Source organism: Globicephala melas, chromosome 13 (assembly GCF_963455315.2).
Source record: "Globicephala melas chromosome 13, mGloMel1.2, whole genome shotgun sequence".
Lineage (NCBI taxonomy): Eukaryota > Metazoa > Chordata > Mammalia > Artiodactyla > Delphinidae > Globicephala > Globicephala melas.
The window spans coordinates 77948403-77975882 of NC_083326.1; the positions used below are offsets into that span (position 1 = coordinate 77948403).

The 27480-nt window shown below is 47.2% G+C and overlaps 1 protein-coding gene across 2 annotated transcripts in view; it reads right to left on the minus strand.

Annotated features, from left to right (window-relative positions):
• Positions 1 to 498: 498 nt before the first annotated feature.
• Positions 499 to 27480, minus strand: part of FBXO21 (F-box protein 21) — a 38812-nt gene continuing 11830 nt past the window's right edge. Inside the window, exons 5-12 of one of the 2 annotated variants that reach the window (XM_030860412.2) lie at positions 26455 to 26601; positions 26018 to 26154; positions 24916 to 25052; positions 21127 to 21306; positions 19914 to 20046; positions 13155 to 13366; positions 11703 to 11860; positions 499 to 4745 (exon numbers count right to left, since the gene is read on the minus strand). In XM_030860412.2, the coding sequence (XP_030716272.1) occupies positions 4558 to 4745; positions 11703 to 11860; positions 13155 to 13366; positions 19914 to 20046; positions 21127 to 21306; positions 24916 to 25052; positions 26018 to 26154; positions 26455 to 26601 (1292 nt within the window). In that variant the 3' untranslated portion in view covers positions 499 to 4557. The remainder of the gene's footprint in view (positions 4746 to 11702; positions 11861 to 13154; positions 13367 to 19913; positions 20047 to 21126; positions 21307 to 24915; positions 25053 to 26017; positions 26155 to 26454; positions 26602 to 27480) is intronic. The other variant, XM_030860415.2, reaches the window with a different exon arrangement.

Sequence of the window (27480 nt, forward strand, 5' to 3'; positions counted from 1 at the left end):
CACCCCTGTGAGGTCTCCACGCCCCCCCGACCCGCCAAGGCTATCTGTTGCGGGGAGAACCGGTTGCGGTGGCAGCGTGGCCTGCAGGGACCCCCGCTGCTGGTGGTCGTGCTGTGGCAGGAGCCAGCAAGACGTTTCTGAACTGAGCTGCCCACAGCCTGGTGCCTGGAAGCCCCGCCAGCCTGACTTCAGACGCTGGCTCCCTGGGAGGGAGCGTGCCCTGCAGGAGAAAGGCACACCGCCTGACCCCCTCTGCCCCCTCTCCTCCACCCTGGCCTCCCTGGAGGAAGGTGAGGGGAAGTGGGGAGCGCTGCCCCCAGCCCCAGAGCCCTCCAGACATGTCCCTCCACGCTCCCGCCCTCCTGCTGCACAGCAGGTGGCCCACGGTGCTCTGGGAAGCCACACCCGCTGGGCCTGGGTCTCCAGGTGACTGCATGAGGGCCGCCCGCCAGCCCACTCCCCTGCCCTGTGTTACGTGAACAAGAAAATTCTTCTGTGTTCAAGACATCATACATTTTCGGGTCTATTTATTACAGAACTAACATTACCCTAATACAATCATTGCTAAATGGCCGTAATACATTTCTTCTGTAATTGCACATAAGTTTTAGTCACCAAAGGAATGTTCTTTTCTCCCAAGACTCTATAAATTTTCAGAACTGAAACGCGAGAAGTTAAGGTTGCAGCCAGGCAAAGGGTAAAGACACTTGCGAGGTAGTTGCTGAGGTTGTCGGCAGTCTGGGTGCGGGGAGCTGGGGCTCAGAGGTCAGGTCCCTGGGTTCACAGCCAGGCTCCCCACCTGCGAGCAGTCCGCTCAGGGAACTAGGCGGGCCTACACCTCAGCAGGGGTCAGCAGACTGCAGCCCACGGGCCAGCCGGCCCCATCCAGCCTGTGGACTGTTTCTTCACAGCCCTCTAGCTAAGAATGTTTTTTACATTTTTCAAACCGAAGAAGAATACGTGACAGAGACCTTACACGGCCTGCAAACACATTCACCGCCCGGCCCGCGTCTTGCAGGGTTGCCGTGAGGATTATAAGCAGTTGAGGCTGGTGCCTGGCTTAAAGTGAGCACGCAACGCAAGGTAATACCTGCAGTACAGCTGTTAATGTCTCCAAAACCAGACTGTCACAGAGCCAAATTCTGCATTCCTTCTAGGTGAACAGTCTCTCCTTCCCTCCAAAAATCAAACAAAAACCATGAAGAGTTACAGCTTGATTATCATGGCCACAAGACGCTTTAGCATGAAAAGGCTGCTGGCAATCCAACTTCACTCCCTTGGAACGTGAACGAAGGGAAAGACATGTCCCCCCCTTTACAGCAAAGGGGCCTGGTGGTAGCGGATGAGAGTCCAGGACATGAAAGCGTGACTCGGTTTAATACCTTAAGAAAGACTCAGACGTTTTAAACGTAGAACGAGACTTTAAGTGGATATTAGAAAATGTAAAACTGATTGAGCAAGAGTATTGATGCTGGTTTTTGAAATAACATGACTTTGCAATGTAAACGCACTTCTGACGGAGAGCTATTACGAGGCTCGGACAGAGACACCACGAAGCCAGCCTTTCAAAATCCGATTAGATGGATCATGTTTTCAAATGAGACGCTTCGCAAGACTGGTCTGCTGGTGACGCGGACTAGGTTTGGGCATAACTGACGTCTCGCTGAGACTGTGTTTCCCAAAGCAGCTCTGCAAACCCTGGGCCTCGGGGATGCTGTGCACATGCAGGTGTGCTGGGGGAGGAAAGTTCTAGGGCCTTAGAAGTTGGGAAGACACCACTACACTCCCCTCCTGGAAAGTCACAAAGTACAACAGCATGTGAAAGGCTCTGAGAAACACCGCAGTGCACGAAACTGGTGACGGCTCAGCTGTGACCATCCCTTTCCGTGTCGTGTGTGACAGCACACGTGTGACAGCGCTGGGGAGCGGCGCTCAGCGGGACGCTGTGGAAAACGCCGCGTGCGTGCAGCTATCGGGTCAGCATTAACGACACACCAACTCTCACTGCAACTCTCACTTTACAACACGTAACTCGACATAATCAAAACGCTGCAATCTTTGCGTTACAACCGGACACTCTCAAGATGACTAGCCAGCTCGAAAAATTAACGTTTGGCAGGGAAATCATAATATAAAGGTGCTCTGTCCGCTCGCTGATGTACAGAGAAATTCAGTAGAGCCAATTTTTGCATATTTCAATCAGAATGAGAACTGAGAGAGATTCTGCTGCTGTCACGGCTGGGCTTTCTGTTCTGGAACGAAACCCGGCAGGCCATTTGTGTGGTTTCTCTGGATAAGTTCCATTTATTAATCATTGTACAAAAAAATCTTGGCATTCATTTGAAGAGAAAAGAAGTTACTATATCCAAATATTTAATATTTCAACATTGTGAAAGTTCTACTTTTATAACAGGGGTTTTTAAAGTGGAGATAACGTTTCGAAAAATTTTAAAAAGAAACTTATGATTTATTAGAGTACAGGATCCAAAACACATTTTTAGAAAAATATAAAGTGCCCAAAGACCAACTCACACAGGTGACACAGGCTTCCTGGAGCCAAATGAAGCATTCATGAAGAAACACTTTTAGAAACAGTCTAGATACATATTTACAGGGGGTCAGTAAAGGTAAAACCGTCTTTCTTGGCTTCGATGTTACTCTAAGAAAAAAGGAAATCAAACCAGAAAACCAACAACTGTAACTCTCAGCATGCCACAGATTCTTAGTAATGCAGCTCATTAATATTAATGCCACAGTATCTAATTTTCACCTTTAAATGAGAGTAGTGTAAACCCCCCAGCCTCAGACGGGCCGGGTGTTGTGAGTGGTCACAATTTCAAATGCAAGTCCAGATCATCTGACTTTGGATTGGACAGATGAGGAACACGGGTCCTGGACCGGAGCTGATGGGGGCTGGCTAGCCAAATCCCCATCTCTTTCCCATAACTGCTCAATAGCTGTCACTTGCTAGTAAGTGGTCTCAGGTGGCTTCCCCAAACCTTGGTCAACCCAGGGTTTCCAAAGGGTAAACGAGAGGCAGTCATCAAACATGGTGTGACAATACTGCATGCAAATGGTCAGACAGGCAGCGAGGCGTGGCTGGATCACAGCCCCCGAAAGTCTCATTCACTAGAGCAACTGGAATCTTTTAAACTTAGAGTAAAGTAACTAGGTCCTAACTCCAGAAGTTAGCTGCTACTGGTTAACTACAAGGTCAGCCTGCTGGAGAAGGGACAGGTCGAGAACGGTGGGAGTCCGGAGCCGAGTTAAGACTCGGTACCTTCACGCTCAGGTACCACGAACATGGAAAGGACAGGTGCCAGCAGAGACTGGCTATGCAGCCGGACTCCCCAGCGGCTTGAGCACAGACTTCCTCCCGGTGCTTTCACAGCAACGGTAACTCGAGAACACGGGCCACACTCACGTCTCCTTTCCCACAGGGCACACGCTCTTAAAATTGGAAATATTCCGTTTATTTCTACCCCGCCACATTCAAAAAGGTCCTGAAGTGATTCTAAGGAAGGACAGGGAGCACGAAAACTCCCCTTTCCTTTTTAATTTCTAAGTTTCATTATCTCTTCTTTTTTCTGGTTATAAAAGTGAAACCTCATTTTCAGGCCTTTGGAGACCACGGAGTACGGTTTCTAAAAGCAGACATTTTAACAGCAGATTGTACTTCCTACTACAAAGAAAACTCATCACTGATTTAAGATCTACTTACAATACTGGAGTAGATTTTTTAAAAAACCCCACTTATTTTAAAGGGAGGAAGAGCAGATGAATGTGGAAAACCCCATTCACAAAGGCTATTATTAATTATGCATTTTCTCAAAGAATTTTATGTAATAAAATAGAAAACTAATAATTCGTAGAGATATGAGCGTAAATCCAAGAGATGAATCCGGAAGGCAAAACTGTGTCATTCTCTCAATTCAAATAAAGAAAAGGATAAATGCCTGAAATCTGTTTCAAGAATTAGAAAAAAATAAATTCCAATGCTTCTGATTACCATTAGTTTGTTAACGACTCCAGAGCTAAGATGCTGCCAAGATCACCTAGAGCTTCAGCCCTGGATCGGCACTAAATTCAGGGTAAAAAGACAGATGATCCTGACTGAGGAGTGCACATATTCCACAGAGAAATCAGAGAGAAATGACTGCAAACGGACAACCCCATCTGTCCAGCAAATGAAACGTTCTGAGACGATGTAGACAGACACAATGGGAAGTGAAGAAAAAGAACGGTTATAAGAGTGCCGACTGTGAGACGTCATGAAGACAGCATGTCACGAACTGTCACCACAGGACAAGCATACAAGCCATGCCACTGAACACAGTGCCTTTCAATGAATCACTAGTGTAGGCGGAGAGCAACATTGTCTTTGCAGCTGGAGGAGAGCACACGTGATTTAAACTTAGTAGGAGGCAATCAGCACTACTTGTTAAGTGGCTTTCCCGGTGGTGTGAATCCAGAGGGATCCGTGGAGACATCTCCGTCCGGAATCCTGTTCTCTTGGAAAATAGCAGCAGCAGCAAAGGTACAATGTCCCCCTAGACTTTACTCCACATTCTCTTTCTTTGCACTGTAAATATTCTGCACCGTTTCATAGACAGACTCCAGATCCTCTGGGTACCGGATTTCTAGCTCTGCGTTCGGGATGTAGTGAGTGCCCGTGAACTCGGAGAAATAGCGTCCGACGTCAGGGTGTGAGATCTCCTGAGGCTCCACGTTGTACTCCAAGTTCTCTGTTGGCAGAGAGGCACACGGATATTCTCATTAAAGCTGATGTCTGCAGCATCTTTTATCCAGAGACCCTCCTATCACCCGTTCTGAGTGCATTTTTGAGGGGGGGGGAAGAAAAGACAGACGTTTATAGAAGTCGGAGGAGGAAACAGGAAGAGGCGGCACGGCGAGGCCACTGGAGGATGGAGGGAGGGAGCTCGGGGTCCTCCTCCAGCTCCGCAAGGAACACAAGTGTTTTCCTTCTCTCAGAGCAAAACTCCAGCAGTCCCTCGGGGTCCGCACACTAGGGGCTCAGCAGGCTTCTCTGACCTGATCCGACACAAAGCCACACGTGTGGGCCGAGGGTGGCCTAGCCTGCTCGGTTCTTGCCAGCGGTGAAGCTGCTGAAGCCGCCTGAGCAGCGCTCGCACGTCTCTCCCTGTCGTCCTCCTCCTCCCAGTCTGCTACTGGGAACCGCCCTCCCACCACCCCAGCACCCTTCAGTGTTTCCAAGGGCGAGGACCCGGCTCACAGGGCTGGCTTGGGGTCCGAGAGGAGGAATGAAAAATGGCTCGTACCTCTAGACCCTACAGGGATATGGGCTGTGGCACCTCTATCATCTCTTAGGAAAACCACACTACCTCCCTTCCGTGTTCCCCGTTTTGCCACTAGAGAAAGCAATAGAAAATAAGACTCCTTTAAAACGGAATGAGAGAAAAAGGGGTGATAATACCTGGTATTATACCAGGTATTTTAAAGCCTGAAATCCTCTCAGATGGCCTCTCCCTCCCCAGGCTATTTGAAAAACGGCTCCTCCATGGGACCAAGGAAAGGACAGTGTCTCGTGGGCCCTTCCTCACTGGCCATAGAGCCCTGGTCCTAGATTGCGTGTGGCCCCCAGTCAGGAAAGGCCACCCCCACCCTCCATGTCCTGGACCAGAAAGGAGCTGCCCAGGCAGGCCTCCCCGCTCTGACTGTGTCCCACATCCGTATGAACCGTACTTAGCGCCTATTGCCAAAATCAATTCAGGGAGTCTCTGCGCGAGCCTAGCTGATGGGCTAACTAACAGCAACGGTGCAGCAGGTTATCTCTTCAGCAGCTCGTTAAACATCCTGAAACGCTTGTTCAGGACCTTCAGTGCCCTCCACCCAGAGTACACAGGATAAACACAAGCGCCTTTCGGAAGCCTGCCTGTAACAGATGTTTGTCTTTCAAGAGAGGGGGAAAGACTCTGTAATCCAATCTGTAACTTTTCTACACGATGGGAGGATTTAAAGAACTTTTGTGCTTGTAGCTGCTTTAGGCTGTTTATTCAGACTACAATTGGGGATGTATCAGTTTGAGAAAACACCACCTTTATGGACATCACATACCAATCACGAGCAAAGATGAACGTTCAGACATTACCTCAGCATCGCTCAGGAGAGCAAAAAATGTAGCAACAATCTAAATGTCCAACTGCAGGTCACTGTGTAAATAAATGACGGCACATTAATTCAGCAAAATCCTAGACAGCCAGGAAAACGAGCAACCTGTTTTCAAGACGCGATGGGGGAAGTGGGAGGAAAAACACATCATCACTTATAAAAAGCCAGGAAGGCCACATACCTGCGTTGCTACGTGACATGCACATACAGCTACACATTTTACGTGAACTCCCTTAAGCTGGGCACGTACAGCGCGCCAGGCACCGCGGGACGTGCACAGCCTCCAGCTCACAAGGCTCCACGAAGAGCTCTGGTCACACGCCCTCTTGCGGCCGAGCTGACAGCAGCAGGAGTGAGGACCCTGCCCAAGGATTCAGCCGGGGCTCAAACCCAGACGGCCCAGTTCCAGGGCTAGGGAAGCAGCTGAAGAGAAGCGTCCCCGTGCACTGTCCCGCCAGCAGAGGTCAGGGAGGAGGGGCTGGGATAGACCAGAGGGGCGGGCCACGGCTGCCTCAGAAGGCAGGCTGTGGGGACGGTGCTCTGTGAGCTCTGACCTCTCCCTACTGTTACCACCAGAGCTCTGGGGATGGTTCTACTTCCTTCCTTCCATTTATTTTCAACAAATGTTGAAAAACAAAAAAACCAGAAAGTTGGATGCTTTAAAATGCCACTGGCTGAGAAAATCCGCCGTCTTGCCCCCTCCCCCAGGGAGCGATGAGTCACGGGCATACCTGCCTTGGGGAGGCACAGGGGGATGCAACCACGGCCTGGGGCCTGAACCCGGCCAACTGCCTTCCCGTCGGCTGTTCTTGCCCCAGAGATGTTCGACGGAGGGCAAAGAACCTGGGATTACCCCCGAGAGATAAAAGTCTGTTTGGCCCTCATCCGGGGGCCATTCTGCTTCTGACAGGATGCTCGGCAACGTCTGACGACATTTCTGGTTGTCATGATTGGGGGCTGCTGCCGGCATTGTGGGGGCAGGGGCCAGGGTGCCTCTAAATCAATGCACAGGACACCCCCCAACACACAGCTGTCTGAACCAAAATGTGCCCAGAGCCTGCTCTGAAGAAAGCCAGACACATGTTTCCGCATCACCTCTCTCCCTCTCTTTTTCTCTCTATGTATCCTTAAGCAGCAGCTTGGTGTCAGCTAATGCTTGGCACCTGAGTGTTGGTAGGAGGGCAGAAAGGTCACACTCAGGTCATGATCACGTGTCTGTAAGGACAGCACGACTGGGCAGCTGCTGCAGAGAATTCTGAACGTGGGTCCCAAACAAAGAGGCATGAAGAGTACGGAGAGAACGCTGGGGAAGCCAGGAAAGGGGTAGTGACAGTCTATGAGGGAGCTCACAGCCCCGCTCTTGGCTGTTAGCCAGGAACATGGACTGAATTCAGTGTTTATCTACCTGGACTCCCAGCAAAACAAGAAAAATGTACTCATAAAGGAAATTTTTTTAGGAAAAAATAAAACACTTTAGTTGACAACTAAGTATTATGAGGGGAAAATAATTCCCAATCCACTAAATAAGTTTAAAAAAATTTTGAAGAGGAATAAGAAATCTAAGTGATACAAAACTTAATAAAGAGCAAAATATTAAACAGGGACTACTTAAAAGTCCTGGAAAAATCTTGGGAAGAATTTGATTCCCCTAAAATTTTCAGAGAAATGTGTCTGCTTATTTTATCTAAAAATTTCAGCTACCCCAAAATACACGAATACATTCCTGTAGAAGTCTGGAAACAGTACCCATGAGTCCTCTGGGGGCGCCTGTCGGCCCCTCCCCAGAGGAAGCCACTATGACTGTGAGTTTTTCCAGTCCTTCTTTTATGAACATACACACAAGTAGCTAAATATAATTATATGCACTCAAAGAGAATCCTGTGCTGCCTTACGTGTGCTTATTCCTATCAAACATACCGTAAGCATTTACCTGCAACTGGTTTATTAGGTTGCAGCTCAGCTTCCCGAAGTTTGCATATACCCCCACTTAACAGACAAGTCCCATGAATGACACTGCTTTGCTGTCATAATGAAGGGACCACAGGCCCCCTGTGTCAGTGCGTCTCCAGTGGAGGAACCGAGGGGAGAAGTGCCAGGTCAGAGGAGAAAGAGCACTTGAGATTTTGACAATTTAAGAGGGAGCCAAACTGCCCTCTGAGACGGCTGAAAATTTACACTGCAACCCTGACGCGGGGAGTCCTCACACCCTTGCCAGCACGTGCAGACCACCACAGACTGTGTGTGCGCGTGCTGGGGGGGAGGGGGGGATGGTGGAAACTTAGTTTGGAAGTGGAAGACCAATTATGGAGAAGGAAACTGACACTGGGTGAGGGCACGCCACGGCCCAAGTGTTCAACCAGGTGCTTTACCATCATACACGGAAGACATGTAAAAGCCAGGTTTTCACACCACAGCTGAATTCCTGACCTTCCACTATGGGCAGCTGGCTTAAATTCAGAGCATCTGTGACAGTCGTTTTCTTCAGTACTAAGAAGTACGCAGGGAAGTTGAGACAGGAGTTTCTGGTACCAAGAAAATATTAATACTAAAGCACGCCCCCTAGTGGGAACAAAAATTACAAACATGCAAGATGCTGTATAGCCCGTTCACATATGGAGGAAAAACTGAATTGTGCAGACTCAAAGTATTTGAGGATGGCATGCAGGTGTGTGGTTTATAACTCACTCTTCAACTCTCTGTGGAGAGCGAAAAAACAGAAAAGCATTCATCAATGGGCTCTGCCCAGATTACTAGGATCACTGGAGCCAGAGGCTGAAAATTTAGATCACGAAATAGTTTAAAAGCAAAATAACTTAATGCAAATATGTTAACCCAGAAATGTTCAAAAACATATTTAAATTAGTGCTTTTAAAATTTACCCTCTCAAGGTCGCTCACTGGCTAAATGTGGGCTAATTTGAGAATAAAATTGTTCCAAATGATTGTAACACATTGACTAAATGAAAAATCCAGGAATCTATGGGAGGAGAGGGGAAGGAGAGAGGGGGAGAGAGCGAGGGAGAGAGGAGGAGAGGAGAGAGAGGCGAGGGTGGGGGAGGAGAAAAGAGAGAGGAAGAGGGGGAGGAAGAGGGGGAAGGAGGGCAAAGCTCTTGTTTGCAGAACTCGAGGGAATACCCGCAGTAGAAAACCACCATTTTGCAATTCTCACATCATGATTTAGGCAAGAAGAGCCAATAGGTGCTAAAACAAACATAAGGATAAAGGTTACTGGGGAACAGGGTATACCCAGGATGCCCCAGTTTGACCCCATGGATTTCCTGTTAACTTCAGAGGGAAAACTGTCCCTTACAGCAAGTCACCATCTTAGCCAATGACCACACTCTGCCTCACTAACAGTGGGACACGGAACCCCACGGTCTCTGGACGAGATGCAACGTGACGCACACAGCACCTGAGAGTAAGCGCGCCAGCCAAAACCAGCAACCTGATCTAACCAAACCCGGGCCTAACTTCCAGTTTACAGACAATACACAGACAAAGAAACAGTAAGACAAATGCAGAACGTTAGACAATTTACAGGACAACCAGCCCGGACTCTTCAAAAAGTCAGTCTTGTGAAAAAGGGAAAAAAAGATGAGAAATGAGGAACGGTTCTTTACTAAAAGAAACTACAGAGACATAATAACTAAACACAGTGCCTGAATCTTGTCTGGATCATGATTTAAAAATGAATAAACACGAACCTATAAAGTTACTCTTGTGAGAATTGAGAAATTTGAATATTGATTGAATGTTAGATATTATGAAATCATTTTTATTTGTTGGGTGTAATGTTGTACCTGTGGTAATGCAGAGAAATGTCCTTATTCTTAGAAGATGTATGATTAAGTATTTAGGTCATGTTATCTGCCATATTCTTTCAAATCAATTTTAGAGTGTGAAACTGACAAGCAGATTTTTCTTTTTTTTTTTTTTAAACAAAGTCATTACAGTATTCTGACTGTAAACCCTACAGCTCATGTTGACCTAAGGTAAGATTAGGATGAATTCCTGAATCTTCTACGCAGACACTGGACAAGTTCAGAACACCTTAAAACCAAATACCCAGCTTCACCTACTCTAAGAAGCCCATTTTAAAGTTAATATAAATGTTTCTAGAAACCCAAATATCAGATACTCAAAGTCTTGATATCAACTCCACGTAACGGGCGATGAGTGTACAAGGTGAAGGTGTAGACACGGACCCCAGTGTTGACAACAAGACAATTTCCTCTGTGCTCGTGACTTGCCCTGTGACGCGCAGTGGGAAATGTTCACTGAGTGATCAGTGGCGGGTGCAAACAGTCCGAGAATCACTCAGCAATTTCCAAATAACTTGATTTTTAAAATCTGTAGTATAATTTTTTTTTATCTGACAAAGCTTTTTAAGTTAAATAAAATCCCTGTCAGTGCCTTCATCTGACGGGGGTGCACATCGCCCCCTCTGATAACTCCCCTTGTACTGACGGAGGTTAGGTGAGCTGTGGTCTCAATAAAGGGAATTTCTCTTGTATACGATCCTCTCCCAGCTTCTAATGAATTAACAGTAATTAATATGAAACTTCTTCTAGTCTTTTCGGTACTTCTGAGATGTTTGTGCATCCAACATTTCTATTGCTGGATTTACCAGAACACAATGTCAACTTAGGCCAAACGTGATGCTTCAGGTGACACGCACAAAGGGGCAGCACGGTGGCTATGGCGGCTCTTTGCCGAGCCGCCTGGCCGCACGCTCCGGAAGTTAACATTTAAACATCTCCATGCGCTTCAGTTTCCCTGGGTATCAAATGCGCACGATGATGATGATGATGATGGTAACTACAGTTCTCAAACGGAGCTAATGTACATTAGAAGGCTGCTGTCACAGAGCAGCACTATGTTAGCATTTTTATTAATAAAATGAACACTGTGAATGCCTTGACAGGCAGGCATGCGATAAATTCACCTCACTAAATGGAGGGACAAAGAAGAGGAGAGCCTGGGCGAGCACCTGTCAGGGCTGGCAGTGACCCCAAACACCTACCAAGCACCTACCTGTTGTTGCCTCTCCCAGGTGCCCTCAGAGCCAGTGCTGTGAACTGCAGTTCCCACAGTGGCCACTGGGGGCGTCTCTGGGGGGAGCACAGCTAACCGGCTGCCAGTCTCAGCGCTCGGGTGGCTCCCCCAACAGTGCCAATCGGTGCCCTCCAGTTCAGACAGGCAGTATGAGCAGGGCACAGGCTGACCCTCCTTGCCTGCAGGAAGCCAATGGCAGTGCCTGGGAAGCAGGACTTTGACTGGCAGAGGCAATGACCAATCAAAACAGAGGTCGGCAACAGCCTGGAACACGGTCCTGGCTGTGGTGGTGACTGAGGGGGAGACCCTGGGGTGGTGACTGGGTAACTCGTGGTATGGCCGCACCAATGCATACCCACCCACGTTTAGCTGAGTACCAGCTCTGATGAGGTTAACAGCCATGGGACACCTGTCAACTCTGAACAGACTGACAGCCTGTGCCTGCAGAATCTGAGTGCTCAAATGTGTGCTCCAAGCACAGCAGCACCAGCTACTTACCTTGGGCGGCATATCTACAGGACCCGTCCTCCACCAGCACATTATAGAAAGGCTGATGATGGCCGTGAGGCAGGCTGTGGACGTTCATGTTTCGAATCCACTCATGTCCCATCATGCAGGTGGGGTCCCAGCCATAGATGACACAGTTATAGCCATACCTAATTAACATAAGAGCAGTGGCAGATCAGCTCCCTGGGGCCCTGTCATGGCAGCTATGAAATATAGAGACAATGGCTTGGCTTCTCTGAAACTTACATTCTTAGAGATACACCTGCTTTTACTCCATGCTAAATCAATTTTACTCCTGCCTCTCTTTATAAACCCCTCTGATTATCTATCTATCCATCCATCCATCCATCCATCCATCCATGGTAGGACAACTGAGGAAACACAAACTCTCACCAGATATTTGATGAGGTTAACGAACTGATGATTTTCTTAGATATGATAACAGAATGGTAAAGGTGTCTTTCTTAAAAAGTGAGCCCTTACCGTTCAGTGTTACCTACCGAAATAGCTACAGAGGAAAAGGACCTCTGGTATTTGCTCCAGGGAGGAGGGGGAGGGGGTGAAACAAACTGTATGATAACTGTTGAAGCTGGACATGGGAACATCACCTGGTTCGTAATACTCCTCTCTCTACTCTTACATATGCTTGAAACTTCCACACAAAGTTAAAAAAAAAAAGAATGTAATAAAAGAATGGAAAACACTAGCCAAAAACTAAGAAAAGATATTTGCAACTTATCTGCATATAGAGACTAATACACAGAATAAAGAAACTGCAAATCAGTAAGACTAACAACTCAAATGAAAAGCAAAATACCCGAAGAGGCACTTAATCAGAGGAACCTGAATGGCTAGTAAATGCAGGGAAAGAACCTCAATCTGGGTGGTAACCAAGGAAATGCAAATTAAAACCACAATGAAATGCCATTTGCCAGTTACCACGTAAGTGCATTTTTAAAGGTCTGGCACTAACACAAGTTGGCGAGAATCAAACCTCTCAGGTCCTGGCCTGCTGGTGGGATGTAAATAGGTAGGTACAGCTGCTCTGGAGGCAGTTTAATTTTGCCTCATCAATCAGCCGTGTCCAAACCCCAGGACCCAGCAAGTCCCTACCACCCTCAGATCCAAGGAGAGCGAGACCACTGGAGAGAGTGAGGACGACGAAGAGAGGAGAGGAAGAACGAGGCTGACAGGGCTTCCATCCCCCACGGAGAAGGGTCACTACACACAGTAGAAGAGCTCGCCGTCAGGAAAGCAAGTTGCTTCTTAAAAAACAAAAAGGTTAAAGATATGGTTCGGCCTTCGGTCCTCGCTGTGATGGGCCTCGGTCGCTGCTGCATCGGGTCAGGTCCCCTCCAGGTGCACCCCCGCTGCTCCGAGAAGCGGGGCTCACGGCGCTGTGTCCTCTGCAGCCGCGCCGGGGGCGGGCGCCGGGGCACTCACCTCTTATGCTTCATAATGAGCCCAATGGCATAGCAGACGTCTCTGTGCTTCTCGTGGGAGCGGAGCTTCACCTCCACGCCCACCTCCTCCTTCTTCCGCTCAATGTGCTCCAGCGTGTGCTGCACCAGATAGCCCACCGCCCCGTGCTGCCCGGGGTCTAGGGTTTGGATGTGCTGGAGGATGTCAAGCACCTTCAAGACAAGACAGAAAGACTAGGAGATAATATTTTCATTTAGGCCTTTTCTTTTTCCTGGCAAGGGATTTAGACCTATGTAACCTGAGGAAGGGCAGCGAGGCGAGGTGGGCTGACGGCCCGTTACTCCACAGGCTCTCACCCTGTCGGCGCTTTGTACGCCCAGAGTCACTTCACGTGCTGGGGACTGGCCCCGGCATCCAAATGGAGCCAGCGTGAGCGGGAGGAACTCTTTGGAAACACGGGGACCGAGGTCCGCACAGGATGGGGACGCGAGGGCCTGTCGGACTAGCTGAACTCTAACAGCTTCCAACATTCTTGGTGAGTGGGGGGACTCAATTTCTTACATACGGACAGGAAACATTTTCAACCTGCCGCTCATGAATTGAGAGGAAAGAGAAATGTGAAACTGCTTCAATCGAGGTCAAGAGGCTGAGTGACAGACTGGCCTCGGTGCTGCAGGAGAGGGGAAGGGGTCACAGGGAGGGCACTGGAGTGACAGACGCAAATCAGCACAGTTCATTTATGATGCTATCTGTGAAGAATGAAGATGTGCGGGGCAGGGTTCTGAAATCCTACAGGTCGCTTCAGTGACTTTAACTCACAGTGGAATTCAGCGTTCAGGTGGACAGGGGGAAACCCCGTCTCCCCGCAACTAATGTGACTAGCTGGCAGAGAAGCACTGCCTGACCCCAAGGCTCTGCTCTTTCTACTGCACCCAGTGCCTCTACGGAAAAACACAAGCTCGAGGAAGGCTAACACACATGAACAATGAGCAAGCCCCGCTCGCTCACAGCTCAGCCGGTCTGTGACACGGGTCTCCTCCCACTTACGGATGCTGAGCAGACACAGCAGCCGGACTCTAGCCCCGGATCAGTCAAACTTGCTGTTTTTACCCTTGAATTAGTTTATTCACTTATCAAATAATGATTAGTAACTGCCCTATTTCCTGATACATTGTGAGCCTATAAAAGTGTCGTGAAAACCACAGCTTTATGCAATGTAACGTATTATTTTAAAAGCCAATCTTGTCTTCCAGAATGAGATTTGCAGGATCTCAATATTTGCTGAATACTTATTCTCTGCTGGTCACTGTGCCAAGCCTGTCACATTTTTTACTTCATTTAATCCTCCCAACTTGAAGGTCAGCAGTCCAATCACTGCCAATTTCAAGAGGAATCAGACGCAAACAGAGCCGCTCTCCAGGCCAACCTATATAACCGCATCAGGACATTGGATTTACATCAACAGCATGATTCCTATTCAACCTGAACACATGAGACCTGCAACAAATTTTTATACTCGACCTAAATCACTCAAATCTCCCCCTTGAAAGACTCGTACTAGCTGCAGCCGGAAAATCTGCTCATCCTGGACTTCACCCTGACCCCCCCTCAGCAATAGAAGGCCCTGCTCCTGTCTCAGCCTTACTCCACTCAAGCACAGTAGTCGTGGCAGGTATCTTCTTGCTTATTCGATTTTACCCTTTAACAGAAAACAACCAACTTATTCAAACAGTAGCACTATGCTTAGGAGCCCTTACCACCCTATTCCCGGCAATATGTGCCCTCACCCAAAACGACATTAAAAAAATTGTCGCCTTCTCCACTTCCAGACAATTAGGCCTAATAATGGTAACAATTGGCATCAACCGACCCTATATAGCATTCTTGCACATGTTCACACACGCTTTTTTAAGGCCATACTATTCATATGCTCCGGATCTATCTATCAGCCTGAACAACGAACAAGATATTCGAAAAATAGGAGGCCTATTCAAAGCTATACCTTTCACCACAACAGCCCTTATTATTGGAAGTTTAGCACTGACAGGAATGCCTTTCCTCACCGGCTCCTAAAGGCCTGATCACTGAAGTTGCTAACACATCTTATACCACTGCCTGAGCCCTGCTAATAACTCCAGTCGCCACCTCCCTCCCAGCCGTCCCAAGTGCTCACATCCCCTTCTGCGCACTGCTAGGACCCCCTCACTTCTCTCCCTTAACCTCGATCAATGAAAACAGCCCACTCCTAATTAACTCCATCAAACTTCCTACTAATTGTGTTTTTGCAGGATTTATTATCTCCAACAACATCCCCCCAACAACGGTCCCCCTAATAACCACGCCCCCATACCTAAAATTAACTGCCTTTACAGTGACCATCCTGGGCTTTGTACTAGCACTTGCAATTAACCTTAACGCACAAGACTTAAACTTTATTTACCCCTCAAATATCCTCACGTTTTCTATGCTTTTAGGGTACTTCCCCACTATCATGCACCGTTTACCTCCCTACCTAAACCTATCGTAAGCCAAAAATCAGCATCCTCCCTCTTAGACTTAATCTGACTAGAAAATATTTTACTGAAAACCACATCCCTTATTCAATTAAAGCCCTCCACACTAGTTAAGCAACTTGCCTGAGGTCATGAGGTTATGAAGACGTGCAGTGAGGATGTGGACCCAGGGCTGACTCGCAACCCCAGGTCTCAGTCACCTTCACATCAAAGCAGGAAGAGGAGTATTTTAATTGACTGTTAGGAAAATTTTCAAACACATAAAAAATGGACAGAGTGGTATAACCCCAAGTAGCAGACCCAGCTTCAACCAGTACCAGCCAGGAACCAATCCCATCCACTTGCCACCCCCCCCCCAGTGGCCTTGTAATGTAGGGGACACTAACAACAGTTGTCCCTTGTAGCTAAAAGCATCTGATTTCACAGTAAGCTTCTTGTGTTCCCCTCTGCAGTTCCAACTAGTTACTGCTGACAACTTTTCTATAGACACAGCTTCCCCTTTGTTCCTGGCAGCCCCTTCCCACCAGATAAGTGAAAGAAACATAACGCGGAATCTTCAAAGCATAAAGGAAGTCTTGAACTCAGAGTATCAGAGGAGGAGATAAGGTTCAGGGATGACTACTCCCGTCTTTCCCTTGGTGTGTGGATGATAGGGTGAAGGGAGGGGCAGAAACGGAGAAGACACCATGAGATGTGCTCAGTGTGTTTCCAAAAGCCGTGCTGACGGTGGGGCACCATGACGTCTACAGCTAAATGCCTAGGCCTAGAATCCCAAGAGCCCACAACCTTCAGAGTAGAGATCTTGGAACAGGGGCGACTACTGCACATGACTGGCAACTTGCTCTGTAAAGGGCCCGAAAGTAAATATTTTAGGCTTTGTGGGCCGGACGGTCTCTGACTCAACTACTCCCCTCTGCCGCTGTGGCTGAAAAGCAGCCAGAGACAGTCCGCAAATGGACACAGCCGTGTGCTGACAAAACGTATTCACAAAGCCAGGCGGCTCTGGGCCCAGGGGCCAGAGTCTGCGGACCCTGCTCTGTCCTCTTAACTGCAGGTTTCCCCCGACATCTCTCTGAAGCTCTTGGCTCCAACCTCTGGACGTCCACTTCTGTGGGCTCTTCTACTTTTGGGACTTCAGCTACTAGATGCTGATGCCAAGAGCGCCCACCAAGCGCGGTACTCCATGGCTCCAGGTCATGCCAATCAAACTCAGCATATCCCAGACGGAACACTGTCTCCTACCCCGAAACAGGTCAGTTCCCCACACACTTCAACTTTTAAAGTGGCCTCCCTTATTGGAAAACTGGGATATTCTCTTCGAGCCTCCTTCCTTGTTCACAGCTAACGAATTTCTGTCATTTCTTAATCATTCATTCAAATAAAATGTTGTACCTACTGGGTGGCAGGAATTGTGTTGAGAGCAAGGGGAATAGCTACAGGAAAGAACAAGACATGGTCCCTGACCTTAAAGAGCACGGTCTCGTGCGGAAGGATGGTTAAGCAGCTGCGAGACACTCCGCACAAGCTTTGTGGAAGGGCGAGCTCAGGGCCGTCATGGTGCAGAGGGGCAGGGAGGGGTTTCAGAGGCAGGAGATCAGAGATTCGGGAGCTGCTGACCTACAGATGGTAACTGAGGTAAGGAGAGCTGGTGAGATCACTGAGGGGAACTGTGCACAGTAGAAAGAAGTCTAGAAACTACCCCACAGTGTACAGCCTTAAAGGGAGAGACAAAGGACAGCAACTAGCGAGAGCCTGGGAAGAGGGGACCAGAATCAAAGGAACAGTGTTTTGAGTGGGGGGATGACCTCCAAGTGATCAAGAAAGATAAGGAAAGACAAGTGTCCACTGGATTTGGCAACAAAGAGAAAGGTTTAGCAAGAAGGCGTCATGGGCTTCCAGTTCACGTGGGGGAGGGCTGGGAATGGAGCCCCATGCTCTGCGCAGTGCGGGGGAGGTGAGGGGGAGGCCATCACAAGGACCCTGGCCAGGCTGGGAGAGGGAGGTAAGATGGAGCCATGGGCAAAGCCGGGGGCTGTCGTCGGAGGCTTCTCCTTCTCTTTTTTCAAAGATGAGGGAGACCTGAGTATGTTTAATGCTGACAGGGAGCTGCAGATACAGAAGAAGAAATAAAGGAAAACTTAGTAGTCCAAGGACAGGCAGCAGGTTGGATCCAGAGCACACGGAGTTTTGCCTTGGAAGACTGAGGGACATCTTTTCCACTGAATGTGGAAAATGGAGGGAAGGGATAACTACGGTTCGGAACAAGGATGTAGGTTTAGCAGCAGGAGTAGAAAGTGCCCTTCTGTTGCCTTCTTCAGAAACAATCTCGCCTTGGCCCTGGTCCACAGGGGTGAAGCGTGTGGGTGGGCTGTGAATCTGAACGCCTGATGCCATCAAGTTCTGTGCGGGAGACCTTGGCAAACTACTTAACTTTTCTCGGTGCCTCGGTTTCATTGTTTGTAAAAGGGCAAAAAACAAAACAAAAGTAGCCACCCCAAAGGGCTGGCAGAAGGTACTGGAGGTGTGCAGCACTGAGCTCTCCCAGCCGTCCCCACCACTGGAGGAACCTACTTCCCTGTGCTCTGAAATCGCTCCCCGGCCTTCTAGGGCCACCTCAAACCCTTTCTCCGGAAAGGACCCTTTTCTAACTGCTTCCGCATCCCCTGGAGCCTTCCTCGCTTTGGGCCCCAGCTCTCCTCCACTGTCATGGGGTCCTTCCTGCAGTTACAGCACAGTTCATGGAGGCGAGACAGTTGCCACACGTGGGGAAGGAGCCACTTTCCCTTCCTGAGCTTAGATGCAGGGAGCGTCTAGGTGCCTGACCCCAGCAGCCCATGAATGGTCATCATGGGGAAAAATGTTCTGCGTGTGACAATTTTGGAACTTGTTCCAGTGACATCTGCTTGGAAGGAAGGCAATCCTGACCATCTGAGGAGGATACCAAGGAAATTCCCCCAGAGATAGCACAGGAGCCCTAAACTGAGCCTGTCATCAAAGGGAAGGATGCCAGGGCTTCTACAGACGTTCCTCCCAAAGGCGATGTCAACCCTACTCCTTCTAAGGCTGATGTGTAATTTAAGTACAGAATCTACTTATGAGGAACCATGCATTTTACAAATTATCATGAAATTCCTGAACTAATGTACAGTAAAAAGTGAAAGGAATTAGTTATGTATATCCTGGTATCAAAAATAAATCAAGTAAAAAATAAAAGTAAACTATTCAATTCTGGACAAGGTCGTGGGAAGCAGGTGGTGACCTTGGTAGAGAGCCTAGTGTTCCAGTAACTCTTCTATCGCATCACATGGGTGTACTGGGAGGACAGCCACTGCCTGGGCTGTAGATGACATCTGAAGACAGGGGCTCAGGGATTTTCCTACTGACGCATCCTTTCCTAGAACTACGGTAGATCTTTGACACTGTGAATAAATGAGGCAATGTAAATCTAAGCAACGGTGAGTCACTGAGGTTATTTACTTTCTCAAGGAAGATTTTACCACTCTCTAGTGACAGGGCTGATGATTTTATGGTGATGTTCCTGTGAGAGCTTAGAATTCAAGTCTCTCACCCGGCTGTCTAAACAAAGTGGACTATTAACATATTCCCATGGCCAAGCAAGGGCATGATGGGGACGAGCAGCTGCTCCTGCACTGTGCTGCATGGCTGGAAGCATACATGTGCTGCACCCGCAGCTCTTGAGCAGTGGTGCCGACCCCAAACATGGTGGCCTCTGACAGGGCTTCCTGCTGGCCGAAGGGGGCGTCACAAACCTGAGAGAGCCAAGTGGAACAGTAAAACCCAACAGTTTCCAAAGGCATAAGCAGTCCTAAAAGCATCCAGCAGCTGGACCTGAACACATCTAAGATCTCACTTTCCTACGCCATGCAGGGCTATTTACATGCGGTCAATTTAGTTGCTAACAGCACAGCTGGAGGATGAATATGGAAACTTCTGCTTCCCCTTGAGAAGGGTGGCTTTGGGAAAATACATCTCTGGGGCACCAGTGGGTGAGAGGTAGGGCCGAGGCCTTGTGGTTCTGGGAGTTTAAGGCACTGATCACAGAGAGAATGGGCAATTCCTGGCAGGATAACTAATTTTTAGTAGAATAAAAGGAGACAAAAAGTTAAATCAATGGGTCAACACCAGGAGACTGAATAAATCTGTGTTTATCCTCCAGGTTAATACAAGGATAAACTTGTAAGCGCTGCCTCTCAGCTAGGAGTTCCCTCTCTAAGGCAGGTGCAAAGCATCAAAGTAAAATAATTACCTTCTCTGGCCAGATGCCCAGGTGGAAGTAGAGCCTGGCTTGGAGAAGGAGGAGCTGCACCTGGTCCGGGTACATCGCCAGGTACAGATCCAGGGAGTCCCTCAGGAGCTGGTACGACTGGTCGATGCCTTCCCTGTGGGGAAAGAAATCTGTGTTTTATCCTGTTTGCTTCTGAGCTAAGACCCTCTTTTTCAAGGCCCAGATCTTAAAAGTAATGGACACAAATCCCACACGTTCTCTGATTCTGATACTTCCTCTCTTCAGCAAAGTTACAACACTCTTAACAAAAAAAGATACACAAGAAATAGAAATTTCGTACTCCACTAAGTTAAAATCGTAACCGTTTTCCTTACAGAGCCACCTTGATAACACTGTACATAAATTAAAAATGGACTCTGAATAGGTGGAGGACTATTAGGTCAGTGAAACTCTTCTAGATGACACTACAGCGGTGGGTACACGTCATTACCTGCTCGTCAAAATCCACAGAATGTACACCATCAACAGCAAACCCAATGTAAACTATGGACTTGGAGCGATAATGACGTGCCAAGGTAGGTTCATCAACTGTAACGAACACCCTGCTCCCGGGAGGGGGTTGTTGAAACGAGGGAGGCCGCGTGTGCCCAGAGGCAGGGGGTAAACGGGAACTCTCTGTGCTTGCTGCTCAGTTTTGCTGTGAACCTAAAACTGTTCTTAAAAAAATAAAGTTTATTTAAAAAGAAATTCTGCCATTAGGCAGAAAACGAATACTCCAATCTATAAATTTCTATTTTCCCTGTAAGACAATTTTCCTTGGACTCAGAAGCAAGACTGTTTCATACTTCTGTTTGTCCTCTTACCTAAGTGATAGAAAGGTATAAATTCCAAGACAGCAAAGCACTAGGAGGTGAAAAGTAATTGTTGCCAGTCTAAAATATTCTTGTTACTGGAGAATGCTTTCAGCATTTATAAAAGAGAACTCGCCCAAGTCCACTGCAAAGATCTCAAAGAAAAGTCACTCAGCACATCCTAAGTCTGGATAGCATTACATCAAGGGAACTAGTTTTTTCCCATGGTGGGTAGATAGCTGCAGCTGTCCCAACTGTGCCACAAAGCATCCGCTGCTTCTCTGTATCACAGGTAGGCTCATTAAATAAAATTCTCTGTAAGTAATTTGCACCTCCAAAGACGCACACGCCGCGGAAGTACTGGAAAACCAAGAAAACCTTACCGCTTTCCCAGGCTTAAAAGGTTTCCCACCATTCGCTGTAACACCTTCTTTACGTTCACCACCCCATACAGCGCTGCAGTCACATGCTGGCCGATCAGGTATTCACATTCTTTCACTGTCAGCTGCTTGCCTTTCCCAAAGGCATCTATGTAGATGTAGTCAAAGATGTCCAGGGTTGCCCTATCCAAAGAGCACACGTAGTGAGTCGTATCTCAGATCAGAGCTGAACAAGTCAATATTTAAAACCCCATAATAAGTAGCTCAAATCAGAGAATGAGTGTTAACACAGTGGCATTTCTACTGAAAATATCAAGGCCTTGCCCAAAGTCTGAAATCTGACCTCTATACACACTCTGCTGTATTAAGATTGCAGTACACTGATACTTGAGAAATAGCACTGGTTTATGCCATTTAATATAGTTTTTTAGAGAGATTAACTCTAAAACTCACTGCCAGGCCTATCTATCAGAAGTCTGGTTGAGAGAAATATTTCTGGAATGCCTGAGCCAGTCTATTAATTTCACAGAGTAGCAGCAGTTAACGTCTGCGGATCCCGGGCCCCTTGAGGCTGTGATGACAGTTATGGGGCCTGGGGCCACAAGGATTCTGGCCTCAGCTCTGCAGATGCGCTCGGGAGGCTCAGGCTGGGATCCTGCTCCAGACCCCGGAGAGCTGCATCCCTGGCCTCCACCTCCCACTCCTCCCATGGAACCGCCCTCCACGACCCGAGCTCTCGCACGTAGGGGTGGCCCACGCCGAGCCGGGCTGGTAGGCGGTCACATAAGCAGGTTCTCACCTCAGGACCTCTAACGATACTGCATTCACCCTACGAGGACTCCTGAGGGATTGAGGTGGGACTTTGTTTCAGGGATAGCTGTGTTTTTTTTCTTTGAGCAACTGTTTCACTTTGATAGAGACTTTCTCTTCGGCAGCTAAAAGCCCAGTCAGATTTCTTCTCAGTCGTATTAATAGCCTGCCTTTAGCAAGACATATATAATTGTTCCAGAAATAAGGAATGCTCTTCAACCCTTTTTTTGGGTCTAGGAGAACCACACAAATGCACACAAGTTTACAGGCAAAAATCCTAAACAAAATATGAGCAAATCAAACACAGCGAATGTATAAAAATCCACATGAGTAAGTCAGATGCTCCTTAAGAATGAAAGGAGGACTGAACGCTAAAACATTTCACCACATGCAGACTAAAGGAGAAAAACCACATCCTATCTGTAGACACAGAAAAGAAATTTGGGGGAAAAAAATCCTAGTTATTAATAAAACTCTTAGCAAATTACGACTTTATTATTGTTTTTTCCTTTTTTTTTAACCGCACCATGCGGCAAGCAGGCTCTTAGTTCCCCGACCAGGGATGGAACCCGTGCCCCCTGCAGTGGAAGCGTGGAGTCCTAACCACTAGACCGCCAGGGAAGTCCCAAATTACAACTTCAGAAGGCAGCTTTGATCATCTCAATGGAAGGTACTGCTCCCAAACATCATGTTTGAGATGAAATTTTAAAGTCATACCCAAGGCAGAGTGCCTGCTATCACTGTTTCTATTCACTGTGTCCAAGAGGACCCAGCCAGCAGAATAAGTAAAAGAGACACAAACATACAACAGCTGGGAAAAAAAAGAGGAAATAAAACTGTCGCAGTTCAGACAATATGACGGTCTACATAGAAAAGCTGAAAGACCTAGCAAATTATTAGCACTAATAATTGATCCAGCAGAGGTGCTGATAATCAGACCCAGATCTAAGTCATCAACCATGTCCCTGTGCACCACCAATACACAGACAGCGTAATTTAAACAATTACCATTTACAATAGCAACAAAAAGTTAAGGCACCCAGGAATAAATCTAGCAATATATCAAAGAGCTGGATGTAGAAAACAATAAAATATTTTTAAGGACATTAAAGATGACTTAAACGTGCAAGGAGATGTGTTTACAGACAGACAGACTGAGCAGGGAAGCGCAAGCAGGCCATACGCCTCACGTGAATCCACGAATCCAGAGGAGCTCTGGGCCCAGCTACCATACCAGAGCTTCGAGGCGCCTGACAAACGGATTCTAAAGCTGCACATGGACACCAGGCTAAGAGGAGCCAGGGCAATTCTAAAGGACCCCGTGGGGGCCTCGCCCCACCAGTCATTAGGGCTAACGATAATGCCACAGTCAACGTGACACTATGGTCTTGGTGCAGACAGAGACCACGGGCCCGAGGAGCAGTCCAGTCAGGACGCAGAGGGCCTGCAGCCCAGCAGCTGTGCGCTCTCCCGCCAACCTCCCGGCCTCTCCCCAGCGGGCCAGCCCTTTATGGGTCTCAGTGTTTGTGTCTGCCAGGTGCTTGGGGTGCTACCAAACCACTTCACTGTTCATCTGCATTGTGGTGTATGCTCACTGTAGCCTAAAGAAGGAAAAACAATCCTGTTACCACACACAAATGTGCCCGGCAATAGGTCACTGTGGTAAGTAACATGGTAATTGGTGTTTTAAATGCTTTATATCACGCAGAAATCCTTGGTGGACCATTATATAAGCATTTAAGAATATTTTAGAGATATTGGGGGAAATTGGTTGGGTTATTCAGGGAGAGGGAATGAGCTGAAAAAGCACTTTTCTCATTTAAAATAATGGAAAATGGGTGCCTGCTATCCAAAAGAGAAACCATCCAATACATTTTAAGGAACAGATTATATCTGGGAAACAAGGGAAGCCTGTACTCGCTATTCAAGGAAACATACACATGTAACGAAATATTAAAATTTGCATGGAAATAACAAATACTTTCAAACTAACTGGCGGTTACCTCTAGAGAGAAGAGGAGGGAAAGGGATAAGGAAGAATACCGAGGAGCCGCCAACTTACAGACAAGTTTTATTTCCTAAACCCGGAGGTGGAAATATAGAGACCAGCATGAGAAATTCCACCAGGCGTGTAAAGCACTGGGTTCTCTCATTTAACCCTCCAAACCACTTTATGAAAAACATTAGCCCCATTTTACACAGGAAGAAACTGAGGCTCAGAGGAAACCGAGGTCTAAATTCAAACTTCAAAGCTCAGCTACTTTCTATCATTCCACTCATCACTTCACCGAACAGTACCACAGCCAGTCATTAAGAAGTAGTTTGAAGTAACAGGATGTAATTAAATAACTATGTTTCTTTTCCCTCTAGATGGCACTTTTAAAGAGACCCGTCTCTCTAGACTATAGCTGAAAAGGAGCTTTATGTCCAATAGGACACCAGGTCCCAAACAAGAGAACAAAATAGAACTCATTAACCTGGTCTGCAAAATGCGCCTCAGGTCACCAACCTTGCCTAAAAGGAGTGCCACTGCTGAGAACCTGAATATCTGCTTTTGCACATGGATGAAGAACTTGGGCCCAGTTCCCTCTCCCTTGCTTCTCCCTCCCTCCTTCCCTCTCTTCTGGGGGGAGATTTTTACGGAAGACTGGGAAGTAACAGTTTCTTTAAGAACTCTTTGTACTGATTTGCTTCGGAACAAAGGGACTCTGAGATTCACATAAGATCCTGAACTCTTAGTCCTGTTCTTTAAAATTAAATGTTTTCTCTGAGGTAATTGGAGATTCACATGCAGTTCTGAGAAATAAGACAAAGATCCAGAGCGCACTTCTCCCACGAGCAGATCGCGGACGTGGATACAGTCAAGAGCAAACCAGTTCCATCACCACCCTAGGCCCCCTTTTAACCTCTGTTGTTACATCTCCTCTCAGCACAGTGGAAATGAATCCTCAGGGCAATCACGATGTGTCACGGATGGCTCACCCTTCTGCACCTTGGCACCACCTTAGTAAGAAGTGACTGGGGAAGTTGACAGGCTCCAGTGGGACCCCCAACTGCCGGGCAATGGTCAGGTAGAGCAGAGACATGCTGATTGGGATTCCAGTTCTGCGGATTAAAACCTAGCAGAGAAAAGAAGGCTTTAGCTTCACAGAGATGAATCACACCTTCTCACCCCTTCCCCACACCTTCTCAGTGGCCACCTACTGTGCATCAGGTGAGAGGACAGGTTTTCAGGCTTAAGTGGATGAATATTTCATTTACTTAGATCAGGGCTCTCGGACTACAGTCCATGGGCCAAATCGGGCCCACCAACTGTTTTTGGATGGCTTGCATAAGAAGAGTTTTAATATTTCTTTATGTTTAAAAAAGTCAAAAGAATACTATTTCATGAAACATGAGAACTGTATGAAATTCAGATGTCCATGTCCACATACGACATTCTACTGGAACACAGCCACATGCCTTTGTTTCTGTATGGTTTGTGCCTTCTTTCGCTTGACCATGGCAGAACCGAGTGGTTAGGACAGAGGGTACGTGGCCTGCAGAGCCAAGAAGAATCACTGTCTGGCCCTTCACAGAAAAAGTGTGCAGACCTGTGATTTAGGCCCTCCTTCTTCTAGGAAGAACGTAAGGCCATTTCAGATAACGTGTGTAAGATATGACAAAAGAAAATACAAGTCTCATAGAGAGCAACAGAACAGATACGAAAACAGAGACAAGTAGGAAGCAAATAAAAAACAAGCATCAATGACGTAGCTGGTCATGTATTTCCTCCAGTCTTCCTGGAAGCCAGTGCAAAAAGGTTAGTTTCATAGTTTAGTGTTCACAAGATGCAAACTGATCACACTGAGTCGGAGAAGTCCTATTTCTAGTCAGGAATTTACTTCAAGGGTTTTCAGAGGATGCTCTGTGATGAAGCAGGTAAAAGCCACAGCAATATCCTCACAGTAGAGGCAAAAATGAGTTTCACCGGGCACTGAGAGATGAACAAAATCTATTACTTGCCCTCAGTAACTGTACAGTTTATCAGAGATAAGCTTAATATATATATAATTAGTATATTTTCTATCATACACATATTTACCTGGTGCATATATAAGTTTAGGGCATTATAGTAATCCATTCGGTTCCCCTTGAACTTCAGTTGGTCATAAAGGACGTAGTTCATGGCATCCAGCACTTGGCTCTGGAGTTCTATTTCCATTATCATGGAGGATTCACCTGAAATACAGAGACCTACTCTGAGGACACAAGCACAAATAACGTTGTGACCAGTGTCCCAAATAACCTTTAACATGCAGACACTGGCAATGTCCTAAGAATATACATCAGGTGTTACCAACCCAGGGTGGAAAAGACAATACGTATTTGAGGTCTTTTACATCATCCAGGTGTACATGTGGTTGTATCATCAGTCGATTTTTTGGGACATAATGGGAATGCACTGCAGAATTCCCCAAATTAATCAATTACTCTACGTTTTCTTTTGCAAATACAGCTGTATTCAAAGCAGTTCCACACCTGCCTTGAAGGCCAAGCTGGGGTGGCGACTATTTATGCCCCGGAGGGTTTTGCAAACAAGCTCCACGATGCTGTCAATCTGGGCCTGAATGTCTCTGAGGCTGATGTCGGAGAGAGGATTGCAGTACTGGTCAATATACACTGCACCTGAAATGAACAAGAATTACTGAATAAATTCCTCCTTCCACCTTCTCTTATCAGTGGTCATTCACCCCAGACTCCTGGGGCCACAGCTCTTTACACCACTCCTCCAGATGTGGCTCCTATCGCGGATGTCAGGTCTGGCTGCTGCTAATACACTGAGAAGGAGCAACATTCTTACAACAAAGAAGATTACATTTCGTTATTATTTTTTTAATATACCAAAACTCTCTCAGAGGTCATGGACTCAAAAGAACTGTGTGATACATGCCGTATCTCCACAGTCTACTAGGAAGAGAAATAAATACCATAAAGGAGATCTTTTCAAGCTACTTCTCTGTCCCTAATTTTCTTACAGTTCAAAATCCAACAACTCTGAAAACTTATAAGACAGTTCATTGAGACTTAAAAAATAATAGTTGAAAGCCCTCAATGTCAGATATACCATTTCAACAAATTATTCCTCTGAAAGGTGAGCCAGTAAATGGACTTTGGAGATAACTGGACTTTGAAATTAAATAGTTACACTCAGGAAACCCACAGCTAATAAGTTGTACAGAGCACACCAGAGATACTGTCTCTCAAAAATCACTACTCTTCACCACCTTAGGTTACTTTTTAACCCGAGACCCAGTGGGCTAACCTGCTCATCTGCTATAGGACGTTTTCACTCGGGAAGCTGTAGAGTCACTTTAAATTCAAGGTCTCAAACCAGCTCAGGACCTGGATCCCCTACTTACACCCCAGTGGGTATCAAGAGACCTGGACACCAGCCCCAGTTCTGCCACCAGCCAGGGAATAGCTCCTGGGTCTCCTCGGGACTCAGTTCCCCCACCTGTCGGCTGAAGGGCTTTATGCTGCACAGCTCCGCAGCCTGTTCTATCT